Below are 22,970 nucleotides of genomic sequence, written 5' to 3' on the forward strand. Positions count from 1 at the left end.
ACTTCGAGGACTCCCTTGTAGCGCAATCTTAGTCATAACGCACGCTTATTTATAATAGGTAGATTTTTGTTTGAGGAAGACTATTTTATTTGACTTTATGGCTTTACCACCCTTTATCTTTGTTCAAATTGAATTGACAGGACTGTGTTACTATTGCCATATTTCAATGCCATAAAATTGGGATAGAGATTAGCATAAATAAGCGGGGAATCGGATGAACCAGAAGCGTGAGGAACAAAAAATTCTAGGAGGCATTATTTGTTTTGTCTTCCTAGTCTTCGACACAAGAAAAGGAATTTTCCAAACCCCCCTTCTTGTGTCGAAAGAGTAATCTATTTGTCAAAAACTCCTAGTCTTGTTTTCGTTTTTCCAGATGTATCGTAACTTTACTTTTTTTCGATTTATTACGTATAATAAAATATATAAAGTAGTGGACAAACCATTGAGATACTCAAATCTAAAAAATATAAGGATAATTAGGGTAAGAAAGAGTATCGAAAGTATTTGTGCGAGATCTTATCTACAGAAATAAAAAATATAGAATAATTCTATATATAAAATAGAATTAGAATCCAGGAAATTGAGTGATTCCCCATTTGTTCTAACTTGGAAAGTACCGATCACCAGTTACAGTACCTATTATCCAAAGAGGAATCCTTCCAGTGGTATCGACCATTTACTCCACTTCCCTCCAAATTTCATCAAGTGGTCGTGCTAGAGACATAAACAGTCAGGGATAATTATGAGATCCTTCCGAACGGGCTAAAAGAATGCCTAGAATTATTAGTTTTTTTCTTTCATTTGCCTAGTTGAAAAAATAATTGGAAAATAAAACAACAAGTACAAAAATGAGTAATAACCCCCAGTAGAGACTGGTACGATTCAATTCAACACTTTGTTCATTCGGGTTTGATTGTGTCATAGCTCTATAATTCGGGATTAGGTTTATCGTTGGATGAACTGCATTGCTGATATTGACCCCAAAAAAAAGACGGTAGGTACAGCCAGGCCATGAACAACCAACCATCGTACTGTAAAAATAGGATAGGTTCGGTCTATAGTCATTTGATTAGGGCCTCCTAAAATGATCTACTAAATTCATCGAGTTGTTCCAAAGAATCAAAACGGCCAGTTATTAATGGAATTTCTTGTCGACTCTGTGTGAAATACTCGTTTGGCCGAGGGCATCCAAATACATCGTAAGCTAAACCAGTACTGATAAATAACCAACCCGCAATGAATAGGGAAGGTATAGTAATGCTATGAATGACCCAATATCGAATACTGGTAATAATATCCGCAAAAGAACGCTCTCCTGCCACTCAGGAGCATACACGTCAGCAGTCAAATTTATAATCCAATATTTACCGCACAACAAAACCCAAATTAGGGCTTAGAAATCTAAGCAGTCTGTGAAAACTGAAAACCCCCTTCAATTGGAAAAGCGACAACTTCATCATTATCTACCAATGGCGGATCCAACGCCAGCGCCGGAAACAACCGCTGTCGCCACCGATCACAATTCCGCTCTCCATACATCCGAACCCGAACCTGAATCTCGATCCGCCCAATCTGATCCATCTCCCACATCGCTTCCCCAATTTCCAAACCCTAGTCCTAGCGGCCCTCCGCCTCCATCAGTTCTCGTTGCTCCTCCACCGGCGATGCAGCCCTCCTTCCGCCCGGCTGGGACGCTTGGCACCGCTACCCCACAATTCCAACATGTCCTCCCCTATCAGGCTCCAGGTGTTCCACCTCCAGGAGTGGTACCAGCTCCCGCGGTTGGGAACGGACCGTTGGCGTCGGTGCATCCGGTGATGGCGCCGCCTTACGCCATGCCCGGTCAGCCTATGAGATATGGGCCGCCTATGTCGAATGGCTACCCTGGTATGCCTCAGCCTCTTCACCAAGGTGCCATGCCCCCGGGTGGGTTTTCTCTCTATTACCGATTAAATTTGTCTCTAGATAGACTGGATGTATGAGTTGTGTGTGTGTGTGTGTCTCTTAATTTTGCATAGGGATGCACTTTCTTGTGGAGTTGGTGGTTTTAACTTTTAGTAGTAACATTTTGGATGATTTACCATAAATTTATGACGAAATTGGCCTATTAGCTGAATCATCTCTCATGATCATTACAAAGTACCATGCTTTAAGAAAACTGGTCCCTAATTGATTTGATTTTATGGGCATAAGTGTGCTGCTATGCTGTATTTTACAATGTGTTAACAGAAAGAGCATACGAGGCATAAGGGATAGGGAGGGGTACATGTTAGTCAGATTAGGGGTATCGATGACGAGATGTTTTCTCTACAGTGTCTCATGAATGTTTACGGTGGGAAAGGTTGGAAGGCTTCATTAAAGACTGAGTATCCCTCACACTTCAACTCCTTTTGTTGGTATGCACGAATTTATTATTTGCTTGATTTCATTGATTTCTACTGCATTTGTTCTAATGGAATATATCGTAATATTGGAAGTCCAATTCTTTAGAAAGAATAGAATAAGGAAAAAATGTGATTTTTCCATTCCAATCTGAAGCAGTTCTGGTTTGCTGTTTACTGAGTAGGCTATTACTGTAGTGATAATCACTTCTCGAATTAAACCTTCACCTATGGTGCCTCCAATTAGATAGTTTTGGCATGCCTTCTGTTTGCAAGTCAATGCTTAAGGTATGCCATGTTCATGCATTTCCTGTTTCATGAATCCCAATGCTATTTTCTTGATGTTCCTTCAGGTTATATGTTCAGTTGGTGAGTGTTGTCATGTCTGTGCTGCAATCTCTTATTGCTTTGATGTTTTTGGTTACAACAGTTGATTCATCTTGTTAGATCTATTTATGCTTGATTCAATCTATAGTAAGTTGATGTGTAATTTGATTAGCATGTTGTTGACAGTGTGCCTAGTTTTTGTGGCCTCTTCATGCAGGAGTACCTCGTTATCCTTCTCCTTATGCACCAATGCTTCAGCCAGCATTTTCCATGTGTCCATTGGTTGGTGTTATGCCACCATTGGCACGCCCTCCAGTTATTGGAATTCGTGGTCCAATTATTCCTCCAGTTGTTAGACCCATTACTCCAAGCGCGACATCAACAGAGGAGCCACAGACGACTGTATATGTTGGGAAGATATCATCAACTGTGGAAAATGATTTCATGTTGTCTCTCCTGCAGGTTTGATGTAGTATCTTGAAATATTGTTCTCTTCTATTCCATTCTCTTGTGGGATTCAATTTGTGCATGTATGGAGTTTTGTCTGAATAATATAGCTTGATTTTTATATCAACCAAGCCTGACTTATAACTCTTTCTGAAGCTTTGTGGGCCAATAAAGAATTGGAAACGTCCACAAGACCCCACTGGAACTTTGAGTCTGCTGAAGGAGTTCTTCGGGCATTGCGACTACTTAATAAGCTAAGAGTTGATGGTATGATTTACTGCCTTCTATTAGAGATATACGTAGTTCTTCAACTTTGATGTGTTAGCCTCACCATATTTATGCAAGATGCTGATGCCTCATGCTACAAATTTCTCTTACATTAGAAATCTTATACTCCCTCCATCCGCCATTAGGAGTCCCATTTCTTGGCGGCACGGGAGTTAAAAAATGTTAAAGAAAGTGGATGGAAAAAAGTTAATGGAATAGGGCCCCCACTTGTATATATTAGTTTTAAATTAAATGTGAGTGGAATGAGTTAGTGGAAGGTGGGACCCTATTACCATTTATGGTCAAAGTGAACCAAGACTCCTATTCGCAGACGGACTAAAATAGAAAAACGGGACTCCTATTTGCGGATGGAGGGAGTACTACAAGTTGTTGACTTTTTCTGACTTTTTGGTTCACATACTTAGTTACTCTTATGTGTATTTGTGTGCATCATAAATCCCTCCCAACTATGAAAGTTGAGAAGAACTTTTGTTCTTCTGCCGATTTAATATCAACCTTTTGATCTGCAGTTAAATGTTAATCAAACAACACGGAAATATCTTGAGCGCTATGTAAAGAAAAAGATAGAAGGTTCGGAATCCAAGGAATCTGCAACTGATGGTTCTGACAAAGAGGAAGCAAGAGACTCGAGCTCTGATACTGACAAAGATGTTAAGTTGACTGAAGAGTCTCTAAAGCCTTCATCAGATGAACAACAGACAAAGGATAACAGTGAGACGAATAAGGAAAATCCTGAGGCTGTCAGTTTTAGCCTTGTAACTGATGAAGACAGGGATGCTGACCGTGATGCTTGCGAGAAGCTCACAGGTATGTTAGAGGAACGGCTGAAGTACAAACCACTTCCACCCCCACCCCCACAAACACTTATTGATGGATCTGGAAACTCAAACTCAGAGCAACCTTCTGGTTCAAAGGGTAGAGAACCAGAAGGTGGGGTGAAGAACAGTATGTAATTCTTACAAACCTGATAATCTGTCCGGGACTTTTTGTTTCCATCCATAGTAGTTGTTCCAACACTGATGGAATGCTTACACTTCATTATGCAGATACAGAAGACAAAAATGAGGATAACAAGACTGCTGAGAGCAAACCCTCTAGTGAGCCTGATGGAGCAGGAACAGGTTCTCCTGATAGGAGTAGAAGGCATGATAAAAAACAGGGATCGAGACCGTGACCCAAGACAAGAAAGAGAAAGGGAACTTGAAAGATACAAGAGAGAGCGAGAGCATGAGCGAGCTAAGAGGGAGAAGGAGAGAGAAAATAGGAGTCGGGAAGATGAACGGAGGTATAAAGTGCATGAAAAAGAATGGGAATCCAGAGAAAGAGAGAGAGAACATTGGCGGAAGAGAGAGCGAGAACGAGAGAGAGAAAGGGCTCATGAAAGGAAGTGGGAAGTTGTGGACCAAGAACATGACGATGATGATGGGTATGGAAAGAAGAAGAAATATAAGATCAGTGATGAAGAGAGGAAAAGGAGACAGAGGGAGAAGGAAGAGGATCTGGCTGACAGAGTGAGAGAGGAGGAAGATATTGCTGAAGCTAAAATGCGAGCCGAAGAAGATCAAAAGAAACAGCTTGAGGTTCTGAAAACAGAAACTGTTCTGCCAGTTAATGGATTAGAGAATGCTATCTCGCCAAATGAAATCAATGCTATCTCGTCTAATTTTGCTCCGGACATTCAACAAAATAGCAATGTGCCAACTAAAAAGTTGGTCTTTGGGCTTTCAGGATTCGGAAAGCGAGCTGCTGTAACTTCAGTTTTTAATGAGGATGAGGATGAGGATGCACATAAGGAAAAGAAGATGAGACCTCTAGTTCCAATTGATTACTCAACTGAGGAACGGGAAGATATTCAATCTTCCATGGCTGAAGCCCCAACAGCTAATATGGTTGCTGCAGCAGATTTTGTGAAGCGTATCTCAACTGTTAATCCTAAAGAAATTGATGGAGAAAAAGAAAAAAGTAGACGCTCTCATGAGAGATCCGGCCAACGTGACCGTGATAGACATGAGGAAGAGAACAATAGCATCCGCGAGGAGAGCAGAAGAGATCATTCTGAAAGAGAAAGATCAAATAAAACAAAGACCCCAGAGAAAAGCAGAAGCTTTTGGATGCTAAGCAGTTAATTGACACTATCCCAAAGACCAAAGATGAGTTGTTCTCCTATGAGATCAACTGGGCTATCTATGATCAGGTGACTACCTCTATGCATCTTTGATGTCGTAAATTATTCCTTTTTGATTAATCATTTATTCATTTTGCTTTATTGTTCAAAAGGCTGTGATAAAATAAACTCATTAAGATCATGATATTGAAACGTGTATTGATCACGGCACCACACATATCTTGTATTAGAGATGGAATAATTTGCAACAGTTATAAATTTTGTAAGTTTCACTATATCACCTCTGGTGCAGTTTCTTAATAGGCGTGCTTATCTTATGCTCTTCGAAATCAAAATTGTGTGCAATCAGAAGGAAAACCATCGTTTTACCTTTTTTGCTTAAACAGGTTGCTTTGATTGAGGTTATCTACCTCAAAGGTTATTCTGCATGGGATTGTTTTGTACTTGTAGTATTAAATCTAAATTCATTCAAATATAAAAAAATTAGCCACAAAGAACTCAACAATAAAAATTTAAAAGAAAAAAGGCCATGCCTATACGGCTTTCCCATATGCTTATTTCATTACACCGTTGTGATGTTGTAATATCCCTATGTAAAATCAAATTTGTCAAATCTACCTTAATAACTATCCTCGGCATTTATAAAACCCACCAACAATTTCTTCGATATTTATGTTAGCATGTTCCTCCACCAGTAAACATGTATAGAATATTTGAATTGGGACCACTATCATGTAGCAATATGGGACAAAAATTGAGATTGAACACAGGCGATGTCGTACTTTCACAAGAAAACGGAACCACAATCACTTTTTTCAAAAACATTACGCATTAATCAAACATTGAACCACTATCACAGTCGAAAGCGAATTAAAATTCCAAAGAAATCCAGACTAATCTTCTCTGTATTCAATCTTGAACTTTTTCTCCTCTTGTGGGAAAATCCAGGTCTTAGTTTTGAAATATATTGTGTTTTTAAATTTCTTTATCATTTAACTGTCAACTTGTTTTTGAGAAATTCATAATCCAATTTAGACATGGACTAGTATACTTATTGGGACGAAAAATAGTAGGCCAACTTCTCCGTCAAAACCAGGCAAAAATTAGACCAAGACAATAAAACGGAAAACCAAAAATGGACTTTAGATGTTTTAAAACTCTGTGGACATTCCCATTTACATAGCTGATAGAAAGTGGAAGAAGCAGAATAAGAGGAATAACAGAAACATAATTATACTTGCAATCTCAGGAGGAAATATAATTGACATTTCTTTGAAACAATCATCGTTATGTAGTACTACATTATACAACATTTCTTTGACCTTTCACTGTTTCACATACATAAACAAAATCGAGGCTGAAAATTACAAAGACAAATACTTGAGTTTACAAGATAGGCTATATACATATAAACCTGTTTCCTGTGCCTCGAATAAAACTGTAGTTTTAATCAGCTCTGTAACTCCATCGATGTACACACACTAGCGAAAAAATGATAAGCAAGGGGGCAAAGCATATCTGCCTTCATCTTCTTCCACCGAAAGGTGTCCAAGGACTCCCCCCACGATTATAATGAAAAAACTTGTCCGGGGCACTGCCCAAAAAAATTGTAAATAAGCAGTTCGAGTTTATTGCGACATCAGATAAATACCAACTTGTTTCTTCCTGTCTCAGCTCAGATCCCTCCTCCGCTTGCTAGATCTACTCCTAGTTCTTGGATTCTCAGGAGAATCTGGCTCTGGCTCAGGTGTATTCTGCAGCGTTGGGCTGCTAGGATTTGCAGGATTCTTTGGAGTTGGACTTTCATGAACTTCCTTATCTATTGCACAACTTGGCTCTGAGACCTCCATTCCAGTGCCAGACAGGGGCTCCCCATAAGAGATGGCTGCATCTAGAGAGTAGATGCGCAAAGCAAGAGCTGAGAGAGTAGTGATTCTAGCCGCAGTTGAAGGCGATGACCAATACCACCAATCATTTTGCATGTACTCACTTTTAATTGTGTCCTCAAATACGATTGTAGCCTGTACCATCTGAAAGAAGAGAGAGTACAGAACAACAATGAGATGTGAAGCACATCAAGACCATAGAATTGTACCATGGATATAAGCCACAGTGATACTTATAGTCAGAACATTTGAAAGAACCAGATATGTAAGCTTCAGGATTTGGGGAAAAAAAATAGAGATGGCATCAGTAAACTCAAAAAAGAGACCTATTGAATATTACAAAAAGTATGGTCTGCACTCAAAAGCAGATTATTGATTAGCATGTAAATTTCACCTTGAGATTTGGGCATATAAAATGTTGAGAACCAAAAGGGTCAAAAAAACACAGAGAGCATAAATGAGAAAAATATCCATCATGATACAACTTACGTGACCTACATATCAAACTAAAACGCACAAATTGGAAAGACATCAAATAATAGAAAGGTGTGACTAACCTCATAGATTGATTTTGCAGATTTAACAAATGCACGCCATGCACATCTTCGATCTTGACCTGACCTTGATTTTCTAAGAGCATCTTCTGGTAGAGCAGCATCCATATCAAGTAGATTAATCTTAAGAAATCTCAAAATTTCAGAAGCTCTGCCTATTAATGGTCTTGATGAAGATTCACGAATTATAGTGCTTTTTGACAACCCAGACACTGATGAACCTTTGTCCTTTACTGAAGTAACTTGATCCTTCTCACTCATCAGTATGGATTTCAATCTGCCAGCAATAGATAGTTCATCAGATAGGCCATTTTCTACAGATCTTGATGACCTATGTGAATCTTTAAAGCCCCTGCTGTGCATCGCCGCACTGGGTGGAGTATTCTGTTGTCTACTTCTCAAATCAGTAGGCCTTGAACTGGCCTCATTTGTTACTGCAAGGCTCAATGCTAGTGCGGAATCACTTAGATAGGGAGACTGGCCTGCCAACAGGGACGGGACGCCACCGCTGCCAATAAGTCCTATGTCATTCACCCCATCCTTAACTGAGCTAGGAACAATGAACCTTGTCATAATCTCCTCAAATTTAAAGGGGCGATCAGCACGGTAGCCTTCCAGAGAAGTACGTCCACCAATTTGTTTCTCGTCTGTTGATCTTTTTTGAGGTACGCCAATACTAGTGAGGCGTTTTTCCTCAGAAGCCACATTTCTTGCCTTCTTGCGTTTGGTGGTATCTTCAGCTGTTTGGCTTCGCTTAGAGCCAGATATAGAAGCTTTACAGTTTTCTTTAGCATGTTGGCTTAGTTCCTCAGAGGTAGAAAAACTCTGATGACAAGAACTGCAATGGTCTTTAGAAGGCCACAACAGCTCTAGGCATTGACATCTATACATTCTGCCACTCTGACTTGCTCCCGTAACAAGATTCTGAGGAATAGCTGTTGCCTCAAACCTTTTGCAGGAACCATATTTTTTCTCCAAAGCATTTTTAGCCTTTGTAGCCAAAAAATCGGCAGATAAAGTTTTTCTTCCATCATAGCTTATTTCTCTTTTTTTAAGGATATGATCTTCTGTATACACAGCATCTTTCAGTTTGCTAGCTTGAAACTGTGAAATGGACTCCTTTAATTCTTTCTCCCTGACATTATTCTCTCCCAGCCATCCTACCAGTTTCTCAATTTCAGTATCAGATTCATAATACATCCACTTGTCAGAATCAGGAATACTGGCAAAATCTCTGGGAGGCCTCTCTTTGGATGCTGTATCGCCACAAGCTATTATCCATGGCCGAGCATTAGGATAGTAAAAGGCCCAGTATACTCTGCCATTACAATCTCTGCCCAGGAAATCCCGCCGAAGAGATAACTCGACAAGTTTCAGCTCTATGTTAGCAATTGACTCCAGCAAATGAGTAACTTCATTCTTAGCAGTGGAAACCTTGGGGCTGTTGCCTTGTGGAGAAACCATATCAACTTGGTTGGGACATTGATGGCCCCCAGATTCATGAATTGAACTCACAGGTGCAGGTGTCACAAGTTCTGTCTCACGATCAGAGGTGGAGCTGGAGAAATTATTACCAGGTAGCACCTGAGTGGTAGAGAGGGAACCCTGTGCGTCATTCAGAACAATGGTATGCCCTTGGTCGCTTTGCTGCTGCTGAGTGAAAATGGGTATCTCATTTTGCAAGTTAGGTCCTTCTGATGGTTGGGCTTCGACAAAGATCTTCTCATGTTGACTTTGCTCCACTGCAAGCTGCTGACATTGTGTTTGATTCAATAAATCATCGCAACATATAATTTAACTGCTTCTTGAAGGAGGCACATAAGACTGTAAAGCAATCAAAACTTGAGAGGAACCAGAGAAGAGCGAAAAAGAAGACTGACCTTTTCAGATGGATTTCCTCTTGAGATATTTTCGTTAGCGTGCTGGGAAGACGATGCATCTGATTTGAGATCTCCACGTATGTTGAATAAACTAGAATTTGTTTTCTCAACGCTTAAACCAAGCATATCTTCCTTAGCATTGAGAGTTTTCAGTTCAGAAGTGAGAGAACGTAGTTTATTCTGCAAATCAGCAGATTGAGAGGCACAGTGATCCATATGATCCCGGACAGTAGCAGAGTTCAGTGCTCCATCAAACAAGAACTTCAGGAAGAATATTCTCTGCCAAAAAGAAGAAAAAAAAAACATTGCTCATCAGAAAGGCTAAAGGACTATTGAAAATCATTAAGTACTGAATATATCACAGAGTAGGAAAAAAATGTTCATCAACAAAAAGGAAAATGGTAAAGAAACAAATATGAACAGCAAGGGTTTTTCCAGATGATTCGACTGGATATCTGGTTTTCTCAAACAAATTGAACTCAGAAAAATCTTGAGAACATACCTCCTCAACCGTGAATTCCCAATGTTCTTTCACCTCCATCACTTTTGCTAATGTGGACAGTTCTCCCAGAAATTTGCATGAGAATTCTCCAAGATTTCTTTTTTTGCTGTGCTGATTTGATATTGACCCATAGGTTCGAATGCAAGAAAGAGATTGGCCACTAACGCAGGAGGGGCAATACCAGTTTCCTTCTGGAATTCTTAAAAGTGGAGGATCCAAGCAATATCTGTGATACTCAGAATCACATTTATCACACAAAAGGACATTGTCATCATCCTTGTCCCTGCCGCATACTTTACACAGTCCCTCATCCCAAGGAGCTCTAGGGAGTGCATTATTACACACCTGAACAAGAAGGTCATCTCTTTCCTTCAGAGCATCAGCAGTTGAATCTTTAACATTGGAAATTTTAGCCATTTTATGGAGAAGGTTCAGAACCTGTAAGATACATCAAGCATAAAAAGTTCAGGAAGAAGAACAACAAATCCAAAATGAACACCATAGTCTGGGCGAACTCAAATGCGCGTCACTCTTTGACTGGACAACTACACACACCATTAGCTTAAGATTCGGCAATCATTTCTAAATATAAAAGTGGGAAGTTGTTGGACACATGCTCACAAGTTGCCAAAACCTATTAAAGTTCTTGAACTGACCGGAAAGGGAAACTCGTCTCAAATGGAAGCAAACCCTAATTTCCAGACACTAGTAGTACAAGATACCAAATACCACCTAAAATTATTAAGAAACAAACATGCACTAAGAGAATAGCAGATCAACCTCTTTCTCATACAAATCTTCAAACTTATTCCACAAGCTTTGAGCCACATCAATCAGTTCAGATCGATCACCATATGCAGTATGTATGTTGCGCCAAACCTATAGATAAAAAGGAGCAAAAAATAAGGCATTTCAAACTCCAAGGCATTATGCCACAGAGGGTGGGAAGTCTTATATTTTAAAATTTAAAATTATTGAATTTCTACACACCAAACAAGACAATGACAAGAACTGTGGCTACCTCTAAACGAATCATAATTATCTTTGAATCCAATCACTGACTGAAAATATAAAAAAAAATGCAAACAATGGATTGCTAGGAGCTCTGTCATTTAGTTAATATTTAGAAAACAGAGGGCAGCTAGAAATAAAATGAAATGGCATGAACTTTGAACTTCCTATCTTGTCCTAAATCTTTAATCTCACATAAAAAAATGGTAGACGCTAAGTAGAAAATTTATGCAAGCATTTGCTAATCAGGCCTAGCACTTTCCTGACCAATAATTTCTGGGAGCATTTGATTTTTTAAATGAGCGAACAATTGCAAATACACAAGAAAATTTACTTCATGATAAGAGTAGGTATGCATGTTGAGAAATAAAAGGAATTTCAGGCTTCCATATCAAGAAGGGTCCACATCAAATGCAATAGAAACTGGGAAGCACAAAAGTGCAAACACACAGAAGGATCTAAAGAAGCCTAGGCAAACTGTATATCAAGTGCATGAACTATGGGGGCAAGCAATTATAAAAGGGACAATTGCCTGTACACAAACAGTGGTCAGGACAAAGGAAAAAGTAAAGTCATAAGTAAATCACAAACCTCCCGAACATCTTCGGCAAACGCTTCATGAGATCCACCATAAGCACCAGCAGCCAACCTGAGATCAATAGTTCTAAAGTCTAAAGGACGAGACACCATTGCAGGATAGCCAAGAAGCCCTTCATCATCATTATCATTTGGGTTCAAAATAATTCTTCCTAACAGGTTGCAGAAGACTTTGTCTTCATCGGAAGCGGCAGCACAACGAAGCACCATACGGCATTGTTTAGTAATGATATCAGACATGTTGGTCTTAATCTTAACATTTTCTTTTTTAGCAGGCTTCTGCTGTGGATTCTCACTAGTAACTCTTGCGAGGACTGAAATAACAGCTCTCTGTAGTCAAGCAGCAGCAATAAATTAATTTACCATATACAGCTCAAAAGACCTGCCATATATTGTTTCAAAATGAAAGCATCTAATCATTTTCAACTAGAATAAAGACATCACCTTGGTTGGTCCTGATGCATTTCCTTTGTATACTTCCTTGCTTATGGCATGTTCCAGTTCCTGTTTAGCCCATTCTGGGGGATTTTTGTTCAAAGCATCGTGGATACAATTTCGGATTCTGGCTCCGACATTTGTGGGTAATTTTCTCACACGTTCAAGCGCGTGAGCCCACTCAGGGACAACACCATCATTCACCTCAATTGTTTGAGCACCATTGGCATCAGACTCTGACAAACATAAACTTATTATGTCATTTTTAGTCTTTAATGAACCAAATATTTCCTTCATAGCATCTGCAAGAACCTGCAATAAGATACAATGCAACATTACTAATCAAAACATTTTTCATGTTTTACAATTAGAGAGTGTGAAGAATTTTTGGAAAACAGCAAATTGGCAGGACGATCACATTCAACCATCACAATTTTATTACATACTAGTACATAATTAGGGAACATTAGCAAGCCTTTGGAGATTGTATTCTGATCAAAACTCAGAAAGCTCTACATTTACACCATATACGCAATCAGTTCAAATCAATAATACAGGCTTGCCAACCAATCAGTCACTGATTTCCTTTTCATGTTCATTTGTGTTTTTTCTGCTTGCATTCTTCATTAGTACTTACTTATGCTGCCTGATACCGATCATTTACCTGCAGATTGTGCAGATATTGATGTAGGTTTATTGTCCAACCCAAAAGAAGACAAGGATCTTGATGCCCATAACCATTCACATACTTACTTTCTTTTGGGGTTAGTCATCAATTTCCTATTTTTAACTAGTGGTGATCATAGAACTAAAAACATACAGAAGTGGTGAGAATGAACGAAATGCATAAGCATAAAAACTCAAGATTCTAGAGTTTTATCTACATGGAAAAATTAGTTATAACGATCAAATGATAAAAAGTAAATGATAATGCCTACCATTGCATCTCCCTCCATTGCAGCTATGCCAGTTAGAGATCCACAAAGAACCCCACCATCACCTTGTAAGCAATGGAAAACTCTCCCACTTTCACGGCTAGCAATCTCTGCAGAATCAAGATTACCATCCATGGACAGCACAGCTAAAATGTATCGACGAGCAATTTCATGCCATGTAAGTTCATTAACAGGAAGCATATCAAGTTTGGTTTTCCTTAACTCAGCTAGCCAGTCCAAATCCTTTTTCTTGCCTCTCTTGGATTTAGATTCGCCAGCATCAAGATTAGGGCGCACATATACTGCTGCTTTTGACAACAGCTCAGTTACGAGCAATTTCAGCAGCGAGCCAAGAATCTTAGCCAAAAGAAGACCAGTACATCTGCCAACGGAGGCTGATCCACTTTGAGAAGCCTTGTCACAACTGGAGGAGGCACCGACTCCAGACTCGCAAGTTTCATGCCTTGAATCCAAAGGGTAGCTATCTAACCAAGGATTTACAAGCTCAGACTCAAGTTCCTGAAAAGTGAAAGGCTGCCCAAGCTGTAGCACCTCTAAGAAACGCCAACCTAGCTCCCAGACCTGAAAAAAGATACAGACAAGTATAAGCATGCAGAATGTAGATCTTATACCACATAAGAGAACTGGGTTTCACCTGCAGAGCATCTCCCATCAGATATGATGGTAGCCTTCTGTTAAGTTGCTTGCCTAGAGGGCAGGGGTCCCTTTTTATAGTATCTTCAGTCCCACCCAGTTTTAGCAGAAATCTCTTAGAAGTTTCAGAGGCATTGTTGGCTTTCTGCTCAACCTGCAGAAACCCACTTTCAACTGTTTGTAGGTCTGAAATCTGCTTTCTTTCTTTCAGTTTTTTATATTCTGAACAAGCAGTGACTTGAGGAAGCTGTTCTAGAATCTCTTGAACAAAATCTTCATTCAGACCAAACCTGTCTTGCTTCAACCACGATGAAAGCATTTCACAGGCCTTGTTAAGCTCATTCTCACTCTGAACCAATGGAGGGATGCTAGCAGGTCCTTCAAAATAACAATACCTTGATAAAGAATCAGCACCATCAAGGATTTCATTATTCCTTTTGAACGCATCATGACTGCAGAAGAACTTGAGTGCACCCTTTTGCTTGTACATCTCACGGCAAGCATACAAGAAAGCTTGAGAAACGTTTTCCCACACAGATGATATTGACCTGCCCTCAACTTGAAATTCCCCAATCATATCATTTAGTCCTACAGCTTTGTTCACCTGATTGCCAGCTCCCTGAGGTGTAACTTCTAAATTTGAATTTGAAGAATTATCTTTGCGGGGATTATGGGCCTCTTCTCTCTTTGAAGTAGAGAGACATTTTTCTAGACATGGGGCGGTTTCTTCATTTAGCAGTGTGATTGTTGATATACTATCATCATCAACCATCTTGAATGCGGCTAAATCATCTAAACCCTCAATGTCATCACCTTTGCTGAAAGTTGATTTCTTCTTAACAAGGATAGTTGAGCCAACTGGTATTGACTGCATGGTGCATGGGTATCTCTTAACTTTGAAAATTGGGCCACTATCACCACCATCTGAAACCTCACACATAAAAAGAGACCCAGTAATCCTATCATGCCAGCTACATCTGTATCCCACAGGCCAGATTTGGTTTCCATTGTGGTATGACGGTCGTGGATCAATATTGCCAGCTGAAATAAGATAGAAGTCATGGTACTGAACTGGGAAGTCCTCCTGGGAAATAGAGAAAATATATGTCAAGAGATGTACATCAAGTTCACAGTTACTAAAACATCAAGTTAATTAATAAAATTGCTGTTGCCCAAGCTGCCATATTCAGATATCAAAACATTTCCAAGAGCAACTTTTAAAAGCCGCATATATCCTATTCTGCCAGCACACTGACTAGCTCCAGAAGTAGTAGAAAGCAAAGTTGACAAATAACTGATCATTTAAGGATGGATACCAAGGCTCTGTTTTTAGCTTCTAAGTCGATTACTGAATGTATGTGCACAGAGTGCTTCACTTCACTTGGCACTCATGACATTTGAAATGATTTTTTATCATAAATGGTGAAGATATCAGTTACACATGCAATTAAGATTAAGCATAAAAACAGCAGTTCTTGTATTAAGTTTCTATTGTAGATTGAGAATACACTTACATGGATACTATCATGAAGACCACCATGTTCTGAGGAGCCCAATTCTCCTACACTCTTGTTATAAGTAGTTCCAGGAGAACTTTTGACCCCTAAGCTGGACAAAAAACCCTGGTTCTTGCTGGCCCTTGATATCTTCTGCTTTTGTCTGCAATTTTGTGCAGTCATAATCGCAGGGGATTCCGTCTTCGTTGAGTCAATCTTCATCCCACTCCGAACGGAGGCAGATTCTGCACTTTCATTACCATTCTCCAAATAGTGGTAGCGTGAAGACAGCCCAAAGTGGAAAGCAACTTCTTCCATAGATCTGAACCTACTTCCATCAGGTGCAATATAAACAGCAGAGGTTTTACATAGTTTGTCACAAAATTCAAATTCAACACGCCAACCTTCTCCCAAAGTACCCGATCTTGCGGCAATGTATTCTCTAAGGGTTTGTAGATACAACACATTTGGACTTGCAGGAGGAAACTCCAGTGGAGTATGACTAGCCCGGAGCCATGCAGCGAATGTAGATTCTTCGTGAATTGTACCTAACCTTCCATCAGAATGCACTTTTTGCAGCAATGCATCGCGAAATCTAGAATGTGCAGAATCTACTGCAACGGTAGATGTGTTTGGGAGACCATGCACCATACCATCCAGCATAGGATTTATTTTTCTTGTATTCACATGATGGCTATAGAAAGAAGGGTGGACATAAGCCTGTACTCTGCAGGATAGAATTACATAAAAATCGATAAAAGTTCAACACAAGAGGCACTGTGGAGGGATGAAACAGGAGGAGAAACAGCAATAAAAATTATTCATGTGGAGATAGAGTTTTTATAAGCAATAAGCGTTTATAATTCCTTTAATCATGTATATATACCAAAACAAGAACCAATCAGCAAAATAAGAACAGATCAACTATTCACTAAATAGAGAGAGAGATTTTTTTAGGAGTAAGCAAATAAAAAGGGAGAAGAACATAAAAGTTTTTAGACTACAAATGCTACTCTATGGAATCATGAGCTCGGTATGGCTATTCTCTTGCAGTCATTTCAAGGCAATGATTGTGCTTTATATGTTAACAAGTTTCAGAAACAAATTTGTTTCCATAAGGAAACATATATCACTAGACTTTCTGAGCACAATCGTCTTTTATTGGCCTCAATGAACATATTTAACAAACATTGATAAGAAAAGGAAGAAAAAACTATGAATCTTTTTTTTTAATGCTTGCATAATCCCACACCGTGTCTCTGCTCAGGGATACGTGTAGAAAAGAATTATGTAATCCATGTCCATGACAAGTGCAAATAAGTGAACAAACATAGAAAGATCTTACTTTTGTTACCTCAGATGTAGCAACTAAATCAAGAAGAAATCAAGACTGAAATAATGCAAACAAGGATACGGGAGAAGTAAGGAAAAAGAATCATATGTTAATAGTAGGGAGATTTCATGGCATAAATAGAACATATTCACATGGAAAATATGCATGTTTACATCAACAAATGCCTATAGCCTTTTAGGAAATAAGAAAGTGATTCAAACAAACTAGTCCTTGGTTAGGTGTGAGCATCTAGATCCATTTTTAATATTTTAAGAAGGCATTTTTGAGACATTCATGTATCAGAAACAACAAAAAGTTGTCCATTGAAGAAAAAAGTTCACCCCCGAGAAGGCATGGCATGTCTAATTGACAAATAGTTGTAGCCTAGCACCGTAACTCACAGAACACAAAATATTTGGTAAGTTATAGGTCTCTCAAAAGAAGATTCACCAACATGAACAAAAGATGGAAGGACAATTATGTCAATCATGTGTACCATGGACTAAAACAACTAAAAATTCCAAAGAATCTAGCAATCAGGTCATACATGTCATTCAATGATGAAACATTTACTAAGGGAAAGCTTCAATTAGTCCAAAAGCAATGTTATTAAATAGCGGCTATGGCAATGCCATGGCGCTATATTGTGGTGGGTTTTCCAAAAAAAACATCACCATGAGGTTGTGGAGCAGAAAAATGATGGCGATCACCATGGCGTGTATGTTGGCGTTTTTGAGTTGCTGAGCCCTAAACTCGCCCCAATTGCCTGAATGACCCAGCCCATTTGCCCATTAACCCTAAACCTTGCCCAATTGCCCAAATGACACCTAGCAGTCCAATACCTGACCCGTTTCCCATTTGATATTGGGTGCTATGTTTTCAGATTTGAGATTCCCTCCACATTTACACACAAAAAAAAAACTACTAGTACTTTACTCTCTATCCCCCAACCGCCTTCCTTCAGCCTCGCGGACTCGCTGCCTAGCATCACCGCTTGTTCAGTGCCCCACCATCCTAGCTGCACTGCCGGATGTTCAGCTGCCCAAATGACTTTACATTTTATTGTTTATCTAAGACTTTAAATATTAGACATATTATATAGTAATTGTTACTTTATGCTTCAATTGCTTTTCTAAGATTTGAGATAGTATATTTTTATTATTTTCTAAATTTATTTCGTACTTATTTTATTTTATATATTAGCAATACCGACATATCCCGCCATGCCGACCACCATAACCTTGTGGCGGTTTTTTGGTCGACTGCCATAAGCCACCATTTAATAACTGAAAAATACTTTTATATCCAAAAATGGCATGTTGATATAAACAAATGGGGAATACAAGTATACTAGGTAATCCAAAATTAAAACGTTACTCCAGAGGAAATAATTAATGTATAACTATATAACCATATTATAAAAAATTTCCTCATGTGAGATTTATTAGATTAAATAAGAAAATACAGGGTACACATGCAGCAGAGGAACTTCAGCAGCTGACTGATGCATTGTATAAAATTAGAAGATAAAGGGTAAGAAACAATGAGAAAATTGCATGAAAATGTGTTTTGTTTACCATATTGTTATACTTTACGTATAAGATTGGAACTATGCACCAACAATGATTAGGTTCATAGAATCACTTTTTTTATATGCACCCAACTTCGGTGTATTGAAGACAATTTAAAGGGTGGGGGTGGTGAGTCTTCAATGCTGCCAATATCATTATCATTAGTAGATGGCAGTAAAGTAAAAGTGGAGGATTGTTCCTATGTATATATTATCATGATCTTTATTATTTCCACGAATAAGAAACTTTTGCAATTCCTTGTAAGAACTAAGAAGTACTCCCGTCCGCCATTAGGAGTCTCATTCCTAGGCAGCACGGGTTTTAAGAAATATTAAGAAAAAATGGGTGAAAAAAAGTTAGTGGAATAGAGGTCCCACTTGTGTATATTAGTTTTAAATGAAATGTGAGTGGAGTGAGTTAGTGGAAGGTGGGACCCTATTATCATTAATAGTAAAAGTGAACCGGGACTCCTATTCGCGGACGGACTAAAATGGAAAAACGGGACTCATATTCGCGGACAGAGGGAGTACAATATAACTGTCCCTAAGAATTGGAGAAATGATCATTAGAAAAAATTGTATTGAACCGATAGCCAAGGCTTCCCTTATAGGAAAGAGAGATTACCTAAAAAAAGAAAAGAGTTATATATTCATATTCTTATTTTTCATTTCAATCCTATTCAATCTATTTACTATGGCAAAGGTACAATATGTTTATTTTGCAAACATCTTATCAAGAATAAACGGACCAACCGCCTTCAATTTCGTATCAAATGGTGTGGTAAACGTGGACTGTTGGAGGGCAAACATCAACAAATCGGAGAAGGTGGCCAAGATTATCCATAACATGAAGGCTTGGCTTCGTACATACAAAGAAGAGTCCGAAATAATTGCGACCAAGTACGTTGGTTGGTGGGCTGAAAGGGATATTAGGATGAATGTCATTATGAAGGAGCTACGGGCTTTTCGCCTTCAATTTCGTATCGAACGGTGTGGTAAACGTGGACAGTTGGAGGGCAAACATCAACAAATCGGACAAGGCGGTCAAGATTATCCATAACATGAAGGCTCCAGCTTAGTACATACAAAAAAGAGTCCAAAATAATTGGGACTGAGTACGTTGGTTGGTGGGCTGAAAGGGATATTACGATGAATGTCATTATGAAGGAGCTACGGGCTTTTCGCTTGGATAAGGTGAGTGAGTCGGACGTCAACGTTAAAGAGATGGTCAGGTGTAAGAGGGTTTAGCGGCTAATGTTGATGAGCAGAGTGTTGCCAAATATGTTCAACCTAAGACAAAGGACATTAAATATGCTTCATAGGCAGGAGATCAAGTTGACCACAAGAAAATATCTAATATTGTGCCCACACCTAACCCACCTTTTCGGTAGACAACGGCACTACAACTCCCAACAATAATTGAAGATCAAAGGAACTAAACCATCTTCATGGCTGATCCAGAAGATAATCGAACTTGTTGGTTGGTACTGAAGACTACACAGACTACACAGGATATGAAGTTGTCACTAGCGCATTTGCCAACTCTCCTAGGTTCAAGGTGCAACATCTGATCTTTCATGTTCTTAGTCGTCTTCAATTTTGCTCGTTTACTCAGTCCGTAAACTTGAGTATTATCCACCACCAAAGCATGCGAAGTGTTTTGGTTTCAAACCCAGCCTCCTCCTCATCCCGGTGTGAGGACAAGGCTAAAAATGCAACTAAAAGGATGGGGGTGAGTCTTCATGAGATTTAGGAGATGTTTTTTAATGTTGAGTGGAGAGAGAATATATGTTTTTATACATTAATATGAGAGATAACTTTTTCCAAGAAAAAATGTGACATCTTTTGGAGTAATGATCATTAGAAAAATATTGCATTGAACAGAAATTGTTAGTCTAGGCTTTCCTTATAGGAATGAGGGCTTTACTTGAAAAAGGAAAGAGCTATATATTTATACTACATAGGACATGAAGTTGTCAATGACGCATTTGCCAACCCTCCTTGGTTCAAGGTGCAACATTTGATCTTTCATGTTCTTAGTCATCTTCAATTTGCTTGTTTACTCCGTCCGTAAACTTGAGTATGATCCACCACCAAAGCATGTAAAGTGTTATAGCTTCAAGCCCAGCCTACAGGTCTGAGGACAATGCTGTTTCCGAGGGGCCGTGAATTGAAACACACCCAGCTTTGGTGCACTGAAGAAGCAACTAAAAGAGCAGGGTGAGTCTTCAATGCAGCCACTATCATTAGTAGATATGGCAGTTAAGCAATGTGGAATATTATTTCCTTGTAAAAAATACTACTATATAATTGACCCTAGAAGTTGAAGTAATGATCATTAGAAAAAATTGTATTGAACGGAAATTGCTAGTCAAGGACTTCCTTATAGGAAAGAGGGCTTTACTTGAAAAAGGAAAGAGATATATATGTTTTGTACTACATATGACATGAAGTTGTCATTGACGGATTTGACACCCCCCCTGCCACTTCTTTCTCCCATTTCCATTTGTACAACTTCAACGAAGATCTGGATTGATGATCAGAAAAGTGAGCTATTCTGCCTCCTTTTCCATAGATGAGAGGTATGCTCTTTTAGATTCTTCGTCTTCAACTATCATGGTTTAATTGAACTGGAATAAATCATACTTATGAATCACAGTGGTATCTCTTTTTGGATCAATTTCTGAAATGTGCGTAGTTAATTTCAGAACTATACATCATAGTCAAAAAACTTGATGAGAAAGAAGCTTCATATGTAAGTTGCTTGGCCTTGGAGCCAGAGGTAACTCAATATTAGCCAAAAAATCTGAGATTTTGCAGACTTTGACCCTTACTATTGAAAAAAATCAAAAACTTTATGGGAGGAGAAAACTACTCAGCCTGAACATTATAACATTGTGATTAAAAATATCAACCTGATGGGGGTTCCACTTTAAACTTAAGAGCAAGGAAGTTTTAAAAGGCAAAATAGATCGAGATTTGAAGAGAATGCACTTTAGATTTTATAACATACTGTTACAAAGACTCAATACAAGTTCTTTATGAGATTGGAGAATGCCGAGCACCAATCCTACTCACATACATGTCAAATTTGTGTCCTCCATAACATAGGATGTACATCTACTCCAGCACCTGATCTTTGGGATATGGTAATACTTTACTCCAGTATCTGATTTTTGGGATATATGATCAATCTCCACTGCCTAACATCTCAGCTATGCTTATTACTTTAAAGAGTGTAGATTTTACAAAATTTGTGATATTTGACAAAGGTTTCAAAAATTATTCTACCGTATGCACATGCAGTATGGGTATAACACAAGCATTTAACAAACTTAAACACAATAAATTAATTAATATAGAAAAAAAAAGGAGGGAACTGTTATATAGAAAGATGAGAACTAATCAAAAGAACAAAAACTAGTAAGATAAGCATAAGCATAACACAAACGAACCAAGGGAAAAAAAAAAAAAAAGGATTCACAAAGTCCTGGCACATAGAACGGTGAAATACACCATAAACATTCAACAGCATTGTATAAACAGCAGGAACTACAATAATTATCTTGAAAAAATCGTAAAGAAAAGGAAGGGGGTGGACCAAAAAGTAACATTCATACCTCCCCCGACCGATCCCTGGCCGGCCGGCCGCAGCCCTTACGATTTCTCTGTCATCTGCCTCGCGTGGAGGCGGTGCATTGATGTCAAGCCGCCTCGCCTCGCCTCCAGCAGCGGCGGTGTCATTCCTGAGCAAGCACTGGAAGCACTTCTTCTCCAGGCGCAGGTCTCCCGTGACTTTGTCGGGAACATTCCCAACCGGAACCCCTTTCCGGCACACCACACAGACGGAAGAAGGCGGAGCGGCGTCGTCGGGTGCCTCCCGGGGTGACGAAATTGGCATCTCGTTCAGATCGATTTGGAACGACATTTTAGCGCGGTATTGGTTTCAGCTTCAATTACTCGGTTTCTGCTTCGATTACTCAAATGATGTTGAGCTCCTAATGCAGCACCGAGTAATTAAGATGTGGATATGAAGAGAGAAGCGGGAGTTTGGTGGAAAACGACGAGAATTGAGTGAGGTGAATGAAGGGAGGGGTTAAGGAGCGACGCAATCAATTTGGTGAAAGCGGACAGGGAGAGCGACGAGTGATGACGAATTTGTTTGGTGGAAAACGCAATTCACTCGCTTGTAACGTATGCAAGAGGTTGAGTTGTGAGAATGAGGCGAAAGCCGCTACTTTTTTGGTTATAGCAATTCAGAAATTGAGGAGAGAGGGGAGGAGAAGGGGGGAACTTCGCGGCGGGGATTCTTGAAATCGGTGTGTAGTGATTCGGAGAAGAGCGGGGGAGGGGCGAGGTGGGGTAAGGTAGGGTAGGGGTATGCCACTCTTCGAATTACCAAATTACCCCCTTTTTTTGTTGAACACCGCAACGAATTCACGATTTTACCCCTTCCATGACGGGTTTTTGTTCTCTGTACGATGTAAGCATCTTTTGACTTTTGTTCTCATTTAATGTCATTTGCCATTTTCATATCTGGATTTGCAAT

At 39.2% G+C, this 22,970-nt stretch overlaps 1 protein-coding gene and 1 pseudogene across 2 annotated transcripts; one reads left to right on the forward strand and one right to left on the reverse strand.

Moving 5' to 3' along the window:
* The first annotated feature begins 1,396 nt into the window (after nucleotides 1–1,396).
* On the forward strand, nucleotides 1,397–5,843 carry LOC125205567 (annotated as a pseudogene).
* A 970-nt stretch (nucleotides 5,844–6,813) lies between these two features.
* Nucleotides 6,814–22,731, reverse strand: LOC125205114 (methyl-CpG-binding domain-containing protein 9). Of its 2 annotated transcripts, none has more exons than XM_048103931.1 (11): nucleotides 22,042–22,731; nucleotides 15,537–16,245; nucleotides 14,024–15,106; nucleotides 13,372–13,950; nucleotides 12,443–12,745; nucleotides 11,993–12,328; nucleotides 11,171–11,269; nucleotides 10,391–10,828; nucleotides 9,889–10,167; nucleotides 8,012–9,757; nucleotides 6,814–7,598 (listed from the first exon to the last, which is right to left on the reverse strand). In XM_048103931.1, the coding sequence occupies exons 1-11, from the start codon at nucleotides 22,347–22,349 to the stop codon at nucleotides 7,239–7,241; spliced, it is 6,240 nt and encodes a 2,079-aa protein (XP_047959888.1). In that variant the 5' UTR covers nucleotides 22,350–22,731; the 3' UTR covers nucleotides 6,814–7,238. The 2 variants fall into 2 exon arrangements, with proteins under 2 accessions (XP_047959888.1, XP_047959887.1); XM_048103930.1 differs by having other exon boundaries at nucleotides 8,012–9,760.
* Between the last annotated feature and the right edge of the window lie 239 nt (nucleotides 22,732–22,970).

Source organism: Salvia hispanica, chromosome 2 (genome assembly GCF_023119035.1).
Source record: "Salvia hispanica cultivar TCC Black 2014 chromosome 2, UniMelb_Shisp_WGS_1.0, whole genome shotgun sequence".
In the NCBI taxonomy this organism is placed as follows: Eukaryota; Viridiplantae; Streptophyta; class Magnoliopsida; order Lamiales; family Lamiaceae; genus Salvia; species Salvia hispanica.

Excerpts from the sequence above, each read along its gene's own strand:
- LOC125205114 (XM_048103930.1), bottom strand. The coding sequence starts at position 22,349 with ATGTCGTTCCAAATCGATCTGAACGAGATGCCAATTTCGTCACCCCGG. Across the intron at positions 11,270-11,992 it reads TTGCCGAAGATGTTCGGGAG|GTTTGGCGCAACATACATAC; the intron begins GTTTGTGATTTA and ends TTTTATCTATAG. Across the intron at positions 9,761-9,888 it reads GAGGAAATCCATCTGAAAAG|CAGCTTGCAGTGGAGCAAAG; the intron begins GTCAGTCTTCTT and ends ACACAATGTCAG.